The 12,619-nt window shown below is 38.5% G+C and overlaps 1 protein-coding gene across 6 annotated transcripts in view; it reads left to right on the top strand.

The window, feature by feature from the left end:
- The window catches only part of EPHA6 (EPH receptor A6), a 394,139-nt gene that overhangs the window by 200,892 nt on the left and 180,628 nt on the right, over nucleotides 1-12,619 (top strand). For all 6 annotated transcript variants that reach the window (XM_053386366.1, XM_053386368.1, XM_053386363.1 and 3 more), the window contains exon 4: nucleotides 9,539-9,694. In XM_053386366.1, coding sequence (XP_053242341.1) covers nucleotides 9,539-9,694 — 156 coding nt within the window. The remainder of the gene's footprint in view (nucleotides 1-9,538; nucleotides 9,695-12,619) is intronic.

Below are 12,619 nucleotides of genomic sequence, written 5' to 3' on the forward strand. Positions count from 1 at the left end.
GGCAGTCATACCCAATCCTGCTTACAATACTATTTGCACGTGCAAATATTTTGGGGTGGTCATACTGCTTCATTTCCAATCAGTGCAAATCCTGTAACTTCCTGCTGAAATCCTGTAACTTTTCATACCACAAATGTTCAAGGTGAGGGGTGTACAACTTTTGTTACACTACAGCTCCTCCAGACTGCCATAAAGTGGTAGGTAGGATTGAGGAAGCATTACAGAACAACTAATAAAGCAGAATACATCCACCGCTAATGAACTATAATTGTATCAAAAACATGTTCCAGAATACACTTACAATAAAATACCAGTCTGGAGGGGCCCTCTATCTTCTTCTTTTTAACACTCAACAATCATTATGGATTTTCTCTTTAAGTTAATAGGTGTATTTCATTATTACCTTGGCCTCATGAGAGGTGTTTGAGTTAGAAACAACTTCTGCTGTAGGGTTCAAGTGGTACTTAGATTCAGATGGTTTCAGAATGCTGTCAATTCTAGATATGCAATCTTCAGAAATAAAATAAGAATTGCAACTCATGGGAACAACTGAAAGCACAGTTCAGCTTCTTTTTAAATCTTTTAAGTTCAGGACTGACTAAAAGAAGATAAATAAGAAGTTATCATCTTAAAAGCTTATCTTAGGCATAAAACTATAAAAAGTGTGTTAGAACAATTTTAGATAAAGCTAGAAACATAAAAGCCTTAAAAGACGGCAATCTGAAATGGATGAAATTGAACAAAATTTTAGCACAGCAGGACATAGAACTATTGATAGGATTACGGGGGGGGTGGGGGGAATGGAATTAGAAAGAGAGTGAGAGAAAAAAAATCATTTCTTCAGACCATATTATTTATTTATTTATTTATTTATTTATTTATTTATTTATTTATTTTACATTATTTACAACCTGACTTATAAGAAGTAGCTCTCTGGGTGGTTCATTGAATATACATATATATATATTTATATATATATGTGTGTGCAATAAAGTAATGGAATGTCTTGGGAATTGCCACAAACTCATTAAGGTTTCTTCAGGTTGCCTATCAACTACCATCCTTATCTGTGCCTCACACATTTTTGCCAAATGTGACCAAATTAACCTGTTGAAATACAAACACACACACACACACATAACTACTTGTTCCTCCTCAGCCATCTAGACAGTGCAGAGAAGGTGAAAAAACTGGGCGAAACAGAGGGTGGAAAGGTAGGTGGGCTCCAGAAGCAGAAAGAAGCCAAGGTCAGGGTCAACTGAACTTAAATAGCTTCTTAAGCCCTGCTCACTGCCCCAGTATGGCATGTATCTTCACACTGATTTCATGCCTGCCTTGCCTCCTTCTAGCCCAGTCCCAATTCTGTCCCAGCCTGCATTCTGCTGGCAAGGGTAGAGGCACAACTTTCTTATGTTCCATTTTTTTCTACAAATTTTGCAAGTCAAGTTTGCAAATCTCCCATGAACAGCAGCAACCTGCTCTAACATTATATCTTGCACATTACTGTACCAGGCAATGCAATATTTAATTTACCCTATCACTGGGTAAGACATGATATAGCACTAATGGGTACATCTAAGTGGGGTCACATTATATGCTAGCAATTTACAAATTTAATCAAGCACTGATTAGTTATCTGGCTATTAATATATCAAGTAAAATGTTTTACTGATGTTCCTTCTACTTTCTAGCAAGGATTTATATTAGAATGCCTCCATACACACAAATTTCCATCCACCTTGTACAAGCAAATTATGTGCTCTAGAGCTTGTTTTTAAGTGCAGACACATTCCAGCTTTGAATCTCTGCTATTTGGGACCTTTGGTTATTAAAGGAAAATTTCAGTGTTCCAGAAAGTTCATTACATGTTCATACAAAACAAATTGTATGAACATGTACTGTAACAGCCTCTCTGCCATGACTTCATCTATTAAAGGTGCAGTAGTGAGTCCAAAGGAGTTTTATCCATATATATTGGGCTGTATCCAATGCTTGCACAACAGACTCCTCCCTCCCTCCTCTCCATCCCCATGCAGCCCCCCAGCCTTACTCCCATACTTCAAAATCTGCTACAAGGGATTGGGAGACCCTCCAGAAAAGATTGTTGGCATCCCTGGGAAGAGGAGAGGAAGGGGAGATCCACTCATGCATCATTGGATGCAACTGCCCTGTGATCTTTGGCTGAAGGGAAGTATATGGATTTACAGTAAGGAATCATAATAATCATCATCATCATAAATCAATAGTAACTCTGCCTTATAATGGCAAATGGGTCTCCAATAGTGTAGTGTACAGTGCTTCTCTTCTTGCTGGATACACCATTTGTCCTCTCTAGCAGTCAACTTTCCATGCCAGTGAACCTGTACAATCCTCCACATTACCTGTTTGTTTGTTTGTTTGTTTGTTTGTTTGTTTGTTTGTTTGTAACTATGGCAAAGTTAGGGTTCCCTCAAAGCCTGCTTATACACCCCTCATGTGTGTAGATGGTGTCATTTTGACTGTATGATAACAAACTTTAATTGTTCAGTCTTAGTATATATGTAAAATAAAATGGTATACCTAAATTATGGGAACAAAGGAAGTCAGTCCATTGGTCCATCTAGCATTCTCTGTGCTGGCTGGCAGCAGGTCTACAGGAGCACCAATCCCACAATAAACACCAGTCTGGAAGTCTGAAAATACCAGCTGTTGTTTCATGCAACTGGATCATAACTGCTTGACCTGACCCCCCTAAAGAAAGCTCAACAACTCTGGATGGACATCCCTGCCATATAGGAATAAAGAAAGAAGAATTAAATGAGCATACCACATGAGGAACAATTCTAAGCTTGTTTGTCCATAGCAATTTTGCATCTGTATTAAACAGAATGCTCCTCATAGCAGTTATATGTAGGATTTCATCCTTATGATAGGATCCAGTTCACCATTTTATATCCCGTTAAATCAAAGGGACTTGACTGTGCTTTATGCTTGATTGTCCCTTCTCTATCGACTAGAAACTGTGGGTATTTTATAAGGGGGGAAAGTTGCACTTTCGTGTACTCTTGAACAGTTTTGGAAGATTACTTTGTCAAATGTAAGGGGGGCAGAAGTCAAAGTGTACAGTAAATAACTAGAATCCAGTTTGGCATTTTCTCTGACCTTTTCTATGACAAATGCATCCAAGGTTATTTTAAGCAATCTAATTGCATCTCTGAGGTGTTTTTTAAAATCCTGTTTCCAGCATAACTGTGGAGCATGTCACCATGACCAAAAATGAAAAATAAAGGTACAGTTTCCAACAAATAATTTCATTATAAGATAATAAAGTCAAGATTGAGAAAGTCCAGAAAAGTTGCAATTGACTTTTGGGGGGGGGGATAGTGGTAAACAGACTCAATGTTAGAAACTCTTCTAAAAGAATTCATTCTGGTCAAAGTTAAGCACTTCTCTTATGGGTTCCATTTATTTCATTGGAAAGATATTTCAATGATTTCAATATATAAGATTTACCGGTCATTACACCATGCTGCCTGTGAGCCATGCAACAAGTTACATAGGGTTGAAGAAGAGGAGGAGGAGGAGGAGGAGTTTGGACTTGATAAGCCCACCTTTCACTCCCCTTAAGGAGTCTCAAAGCGGCTAACAATCTCCTTTCCCTTCCTCTCCCACAACAAACACTCTGTGAGGTGAGTGAGGCTGAGAGACTTCAGAGAAGTGTGACTAGCCCAAGGTCACCCAGCAGCTGCATGTGGAGGAGTGGGGAATCAAATCCAGTTCACCAGATTACAAATTCACTGCTCTTAACCACTACACCATGCTGGTTTATCCTTTAGTGAACATATTTAAATGGCCACTAGACCATAGTGCAATAATCATGTTACAGTTTGTGTAAACTTGGTGTAATTTGAAGGTGATATACAACAAAACAGTAAAACAACGAAAAATAGGTTTAAAGCAATGCAAATGAACAATCAAGGCAGAAACTTTCTTTCATCCAGCTAGAAAAGCTTGTCGACAAAAAATATCCTCAAAGTACAGGTAGCAGATGTATGTCATATCTAAACAGGAATGGTGTTCCACTAAACAGGGGTGAGAACAATGAAAGCCCTGCTCCAGGTTGCTGTAGAGCTTGTTATATTATAGGAACTTGAAGTAGACTCTCCCACAGAACTGAGTGACCTACTGAGTACATAAGGGTAATGCAATCTCTCAAGTAATCTGGTCCAAAGTTGTATAGGGCCATATATGTTAGCACCTAAACCTTAAACATGGCCTAGTAATAGACTGGCGTGCCTGGCGTGTGCTGGTCCATGGGGTCACAAAGAGTCGGACACGACTAAACGACTAAACAACAACAACAGTAATAGACTGCCAGCCAGCACAGATCCCGCATTAACAGGCTGCAGGTAGTTTACCCCCTTAAGCAACCCTGCCACTGAAGCTGATTGTAATAGCAATCAATAGGGTAGTGTTGATTAATTGCTTTCCTTATGTGTGGTAGTGGGGGTGCAAAATGAAGGGGTACGGGGAAGTGGGTTGTTGCTTCTGCTATAAACACTTAAATGGGTTTATTTGTGGCAAAGGTTTGAATCTTTTTGCTCCAAACAGAAATGGGTAGCCATATCACCCATGCCAATAGCATTGCTGTAGTTATTATGAGGTATAAATAATAAACAGAGCAAATGCTTTTAGAATACACTACTTACATTTTAACAATTGAGTTTTGAATTTATCCCACCATGTCAGAACCTTGCTTGCTGTAACTCTAAAATCTCTTTTGACCCCAACACCCTACACATCTCATATTATCATACCTGGTCTTGGCCTGAATGCAGTAATGCCAGCCTAAGATCAATTGATGAAAGAGTACTGTACAGTACTGTAACTTTACAGCTCCTGAAATCTCAGTACATTGCATGGTTTAAGGTTAGCACATGATGAGAGAAGGGTTCCTTCACAGCTTTGTGGTAAAAAGAACTTCAACAGATCAAGGCAGGATCTACACTGATCTGTAAAAACGCTATTAAAGGCTATTTAAAAAAAAATACTGTAACTCTCAATGCAATTTCCTATTGCCTATGTATTGCTGCTCTGTCGTCACATTTTTTTATAACACATTTTTAATGATAGAACCAACCAGTGTAGATTTTCCCCAAGCCTTTTCTAGTAAGGAAATATACGAAGAAGAAAAACTTCACGTGTTGACATTTTGTTTGTCATGCAGCTTATTAGTTGTGTGTAGCCCCTGATTTATTTGGAAGCTTGTCACCTGACCCAGAGAAGAGTATGTAAATTTGCATATGACACAAAGCATATGCAAATTTGGGTCCTCTTTTACTGGTAGAGTGGAGGTTCCCAAATCCTATTGGCAGCCTTGGTAGAATGTCATACAATCTGAATGGCTGCCCATATCTAATGAGATAAAGGTGCATTTCCTCAGCACTCTGTACCCTAGAGAATTCTAGAAAAAGAGAACCAAAAGAAAAATGTTCCATAGCACAAACTGAAAAGGAATTTAAAGGCCAAGCTGTTCATTCTCACAGTATCCTACTACTTCTGGCACTTTGCTAGCTCCCACGACTTGTTACAGTTTTCCAGATAGTGAGACACAATTGAATCACTAAAACTTATAAGAACAATTAAATAAAAATATAGTTTCGGTAAGATATGCCTGTAGCTATGAAAAACTTGATATAATCCAATTTAATCTCTTGAGATCTCTGACAATTCCCTGAGGGTAATTCAGGAGAGCTTCTGACAAGTATTAATTTCACATCACTGTATATATACATGGGCTAGAGCTGATTTCCTTACAAAGGAGCAGTGGGAGTTGGAGTGAAAGGACTTTCTAGACACTACAGAAATGGTTTCGTATAACTTGGTTCTCGTTCTTAGTATACCTCCACAAACAGCCTATATTGGTCACTTTGAGTGACATTCTATGGCAAAAGGTTTTGTGAGATGATATTACTGGGTTACAGAGATAAAGCTTTATTGCATTTCATTCCTAGAAAATGTGGATTTATTCATTTCAAAGTCAGTAAGAGGGAATATAGGCTACTTCCCATCCATCTAAGAAAGCTTTCCTTCCTTGCTGTAAAACCCCTGCTTGCAAGTCCGTGTACTTGTTGAGGGAAGAAGGAAGAGTAACATAGCTGTTAGTCCAGATTTGCTCCAGCCTGGCAACAGTAATGAACACAACCCCTTACACTAATACCTTTGGTTCTGCAGTGCTAGGTGTTGGGGGTCCCCAGTGCCCTAGCAGCATAGGACTGGTAGAAATTAAAATAAAGTATTCCATTCCATTATGTAATCAGCTCCACCAGTTTCTGTGTAAGGACTGTCTACTTTTCAAGAAAGAGAGAGAGACTGAAATTGTTTCTCTTACAACAATATCATCTTTCACATAACATTAATTTTAAACGTAAAGAAGAAGACTTAAAAGACATACATGTATTACCTTAGCTATAAGTTGTTTTCAGGTATGAATTTACATATACTCTCTTGGAAATTCAAATTATCTTTCTTTTGTTCTTCTTACTGAAAAAACTTCGTAAACAAGTTTTTTAAAAGCATTAGTAGCACCTATGGTCCTGGTAAAATCTTAATGGAAAATTTTGTTTTGTGCAGACATTTCATTTGAAGGTGAACTATTACTACTGAAAATCAGCTATACACTGCATATTGGCACTGAGATGCTTATTTCAGATTCTGATTGCATATGCATTGGCCTGTAAAAAAGAACTTGCTTATTTTTTTTCATCTTGAATCTGGCAATCAACTTTCTGCACCGTTCAGTTATTCCAAACCTGTGATTGTTTGGACTTTCTCAGCATGTTAGCATTAAATATCTATAAAGCCCTGATTTTTATTTTAATGTATCTAGTATCCATGATAGTGTCATTTTGTGCATGGCCTTGGGGTTTTCCACTAGTTTTGTAAAATTAACCATAAAGCTTCTGTGCTATCTGCCTTGCATGATGGCATAACTGGATTATTAGCTAAATTTACTCAGACTGACCTTGTTGTGAATGATCTTAGTCTTCCAAATGTATTATTTGTGTTATATCAACTTCCCATCAGGTTATCAATTCCACACATGATTCCCTGTAGGCTAAACACTTGGAAATATATATATATATATAGTAACATTTAAATTGTAACAACTATTGCTTGGTCACAACTATATTCTTCCTGGGCAATTTGTTCAAGTGGCTGCTGTTTGTATAGCTCACTCACTCTTAGATGATTCTGACTATCTGCATCCATTTCAATCTGCTTGCAGACCAGTTTTCACCACAAAACTGTACCTGGAGAATTCTCCTTTGTGACTTTTGATACCTTGATTGCAACATGCTCCTGGATAAACCATCTGGATTAGAGATTGGCAGACTATACATCAGTGGATATATTCCTACTTGGGGGCTGATTCCATAGGGTGGCACTGTAAAGCTACTGCTCACAGGGGTCCTGTCAGTCTATAGTCTGTTCTGGAGTCTGCCTAATTAAAGCCTGTCATTTCTCACACTCTGCATAAACCCCTTTGTCTGTCACCTGAAGGCCTGCTTCTGGTCCCATCTGAGGACCTCTTCCAGGTTACCCTGCTATCTTAAGTTTGGTGGATGGTGACTGGAGAGAGAATCTTGGCCATTGTGGCCCTTTGAATATCCAACACTCTCCCTAGGAAGGAATGCCTGGTCAAAATTCTAAAGTACTTTCAATGATGTGGAGGACTTTTTGTTTGCTCAGGCTTGTTATAACTGGTTTTATTGCCATTTTATAGCTTTGCTGGGATTTTTAGTGATTTTGATGTAATCTTCTGTGATTCTATTGCAATCTTTAAAATGATTCCCCCTGTGGCTGAAATGATTTGGTTGTACTTGTTTTTAAGGGTATGAAACTGCTGTTAACTAATGGGTGGCTTTAAAATTCACTAAAGAAAGAAAGAATACTGTATATGCTGAAGTTAAGAGGTATACACAGTGGAAATGAAGTTCCCCAATAGGAAATTATGTCACATAATCACATTGTTCCACTTCCGCACCTGTTCACCTTCCCTAATATCGGAATTATTTGGAGGAGAAGAGACTTGTGGTTTCTGTTACAAAAGAACACAGGTAGAGCTGCTAGGGTTGTGAGCTCGTAGTCCTTTTTTAAAAAGCTGAACATTGATCAGACGCGGTTTTAGGGTGGTGTGAATGCTGTAGAATGGAGTGAGAGATGCAAGGGGCGCCAAATTTTAGCGCTGCACAGGGTGCCACTGAAATTTGAGAGCCCCAGATCCACCACTGCATTGATCAACCAACTGTATGACATGGAAGAGGAAGCAAGGGAGACTGAATTGAGCTCCTCTTCCTCCTCTTGAACTTCTGACTGGTGGAATTTTATTTGTACTTAAAGGTCTGTATGCACACAACTCTGCTGTTCAACTAAGAAGACAAATCACATACATATTGGTTTGCAATTCCTTATCTAGTTACATAGATAATAGCTGGTAGTAGTCTACTTAAATACATATGTGAGTATACATACAGGAACCGCACCATTTTAATGTACCTAGATAACTCAAAAGATCAATACTTTAGATTTGTTCTGATATGCAGTGACCACGTGGCATATATGGGATCTACCACATTCCTGTGTTGATTGTGTGTCTGATGTATGAGTGCATACTCATCCCATAGGGATTTCAGTGCATTTCAGTCTGTGTGGCACACAAATGCATACTGCATATATATTCTGCAGGATCAATGTTTTCATTAATGCAAAAATCAAAAGTACAAAGAAAAAAGAAAACATAATCAAACTACAGTATAGTGGTTGACATTTCCAATTAAATAGAGAGCAGATAATATAGAAAAATAAAAGCAGCAAAACACATCATGAAAGCAAAAGTTCATAATTCACTGGGGGAAGAGAGCTTTGTATATCTGAATTTCACATGTAAGAAATGACCCCCCCACCCAATGGTACAGAAACATGGTCTTCTTTACCTCTAGTCCCATGTGATGGTCTTTTAGGCACTGAGTGAAAATCTTTTTCTTTACTCCTAACCCTTTAATTTTAATGGGTATATTATTATTTTTTGGTACTTTCAGATTCCTGCATCAAGTTAATTTACTTTGCTGGTTTTATATTGGCATATATACAAAGCTAGGTTGTGTTGGTGGTTGTTGTTGTTTCTGCTGTTTTCTATTATTATAGGTTTTATTGTCTAAACAATGGATTGTATTTTGCATTTTAATAGGGCTATAAACTAAATTATAATGAATAAAATAATACAATCGTTCCCCTACTTCTCTCGCTCATATATAGGGCATTCATTCATATGGGGGAAAGCAAGGAGAAATATAAACATTCATTATCTGAAGGGAACCTGCTTTCTTCCTTTATTGACCTCAAACATTGAGAATCAAACTTCTGCTGTCTGTATAAACTCAAGCTAGATTCTGTTTCTAGGTCACACTGGGAGAGTCAGGCTGAATGATGGATCTGAATTTTACATTTAGAAAAAGAGGTATACTTAATCAAATCAACTGTTCTTCTGTTTTTACAGCTTGTAGGTCAGGATTCTACAAAGCATTTGCTGGAAATATAAAGTGTTCAAAATGCCCTCCACACAGCCAAACCTTTGTGGAAGCAACATCTGTGTGTCAGTGTGAAAAGGGTTACTTTCGAGCTGAGAAGGATCCAGCAACTATGGCATGTACCCGTAAGTGTGAATCATACTGGTATTTGAAATTCTTTCCTTGTCTCTCTCATTATCTCAGAAGACAAAAATAGCACTTATTTTATATTCCTCTCACAAAAGCTAAAAGTATGAGAGCATGTTTTCGTTAATCAAGAATGCAAATCAGGTTTTCATTTATTCCCAGTGCTCCTTTAAATAAGCAAAAAAATGCTCTTCAATCTAAAGTGCCTTTTAAAAACACCACCACAATACTAGATAGAATGTTACCAAAACTGTGTTATTAACAGAGTGACCACACGTTTCAAATCTAGGTACTGGTATACATAATATATAATGTGTAAAAGGGGGGGAAACACCCTTGTACAAAATGAGCATTTCATCCATGCAGTACATGGATGAAAATACTCCATGTACTGCAACATGTCTATAAAGTATATATCCTGAAAATGCCCTTGGAAAAATAAATACCAGACCCCTTTTTTCAGACTCAGATATAGTTGCAGTGCTTAGAGTTTAAAATGGGACCATAACATTATGGCTCAGGATCAAATGACCAATTAAAACAAAATAAAGCTATTCCAATTCTCATCAGCCACTCCCAAAGGCAGTCCTGGCTGGCAAGTAACATAGTCTAACTGTGTGAAAAGTCATACTGAACTTCCATTACAGCACTCTGGCGAAGAGTCTCAAACAGTTAAACATATTGCCATGGCTGTCACAACCTGCTCATTCAAATGAATTGCTGAGGAAACCCGACCCACATTACCAGTCCCTTCCCACATGCCAATAAGCCTTAGGATGGTGAATCTGGCAGGCTCTGAGGAGCTTGATTTATGAGTTATGGAAGATAGCTTAGGAAGCCGCCTTACAACTGCTTCAGGATATTTATCATGTTCTCGCACTTTCTCAACTCCACTCCAAGATTACATTACATTACAACACCCAAGTAAACACAGGTGTCATCGTAGCCTGACATTACAGAATAAGTGGACTAAAAATAACTCCTTAGCAATGTCCAGTTTAGATGTGGTATTTAAAAAATAAAAATCCTGCTCAGCACCATGACAACCGGCCGAACCCATAGTGCTAGAAATCTGGAGAGGATGGTTCCAGGAGGTGATGGTGATGATGATTATGAGGACAGTAATGCCAAACACCAACAACTTCTACTATTACCCTGAATTTGTTGAACACTTAAATCTAGGTTGCACATACTCTAATTAAATACTATGAGAACTGTGTTCTAACTGCCTTTGGGACTGTTAAACCTCCAGAAGGACAGCTGCAGAGGCAAAGGGTTGTTAGGGTGGAAAAGAGACCTTAGCAAAATTGTCTGATACCTCTTGCCTTCCTCAATCACTTTCTGATTCTTAATAGTCATCAGTGCTTAATATTTTGTTTATAAACAAGACATATTAATAGTTATAAAAGAAAATAAACCACAGTTGGCTTCTTTCTAATTTATGATTTTATCATGTGCACATCAGTACAATTTCAATCTATCTTGTTTCTGAATGGTGCAACACTTTATTCTACTTATATCGTGGGATAGGTTAATGGGATGTTGAAGCTGGATTGCAATTCAGTAAGAAAAGCATATATTAAAGATATACTGATCAAGGACTAGAGAATGACATAACAAATCCTTCATCCTTACTACGACTTTGGCATGTTTCTACAACAGCAGCTCCAGACAGTAAGCCATTTCTGAAGCACAAAGTAGTGTCAAAATAATTTTTGAATGTACACCAAAATCCTTTTGTATATGCAACATACCTTTCTGGATCCCAGGCAGCATTTTATTCTTTTCTATGAAATAAATTATACAGGCATTAGTATAATTATTATACCTTTTCTGTGCAAAACTGGAATAGTCACAATGTCTGATGCATGTTGGTGAAAAACATTAATCTTTTAAAACTGTCAGTATACTTGCTTGCCTAAACAAAATATATAGCATGAAGAAATTCCTGAGCGTATTGCTCACAGATGAAGGGAACGCAGTGGATGTAGCCTACCTTGATTTCAGCAAGGCATTTGACAAGGTGCCCCATGATATTCTTGTAAAGAAGCTGGTAAAATGCGGTCTTGACTATGCTACCACTCAGTGGATTTGTAACTGGCTGACTGACCGAACCCAAAGGGTGCTCATCAATGGTTCCTCTTCATCCTGGAGAAGAGTGACTAGTGGGGTGCCACAGGGTTCTGTCTTGGGCCCGGTCTTATTCAACATCTTTATCAACGACTTGGATGATGGACTCAAGGGCATCCTGATCAAATTTGCAGATGACACCAAACTGGGAGGGGTGGCTAACACCCCAGAGGACAGGAACACACTTCAAAACGACCTTGACAGATTAGAGAACTGGGCCAAAACAAACAAGATGAATTTTAACAGGGAGAAATGTAAAGTATTGCACTTGGGCAAAAAAAATGAGAGGCACAAATACAAGATGGGTGACACCTGGCTTGAGAGCACTACATGTGAAAAGGACCTAGGAGTCTTGGTTGACCACAAACTTGACATGAGCCAACAGTGTGACGCGGCAGCTAAAAAAGCCAATGCAATTCTGGGCTGCATCAATAGGAGTATCGCATCTAGATCAAGGGAAGTAATAGTGCCACTGTATTCTGCTCTGGTCAGACCTCACCTGGAGTACTGTGTCCAGTTCTGGGCACCACAGTTCAAGAAGGACATTGACAAACTGGAACGTGTCCAGAGGAGGGCAACCAAAATGGTCAAAGGCCTGGAAACGATGCCTTATGAGGAACGGCTAAGGGAGCTGGGCATGTTTAGCCTGGAGAAGAGGAGGTTAAGGGGTGATATGATAGCCATGTTCAAATATATAAAAGGATGTCACATAGAGGAGGGAGAAAGGTTGTTTTCTGCTGCTCCAGAGAAGCGGACACGGAGCAATGGATCCAAACTACAAGAAAGAAGATTCC

The sequence above is a fragment of the Podarcis raffonei genome, chromosome 4 (assembly GCF_027172205.1).
Source record: "Podarcis raffonei isolate rPodRaf1 chromosome 4, rPodRaf1.pri, whole genome shotgun sequence".
NCBI lineage: Eukaryota > Metazoa > Chordata > Lepidosauria > Squamata > Lacertidae > Podarcis > Podarcis raffonei.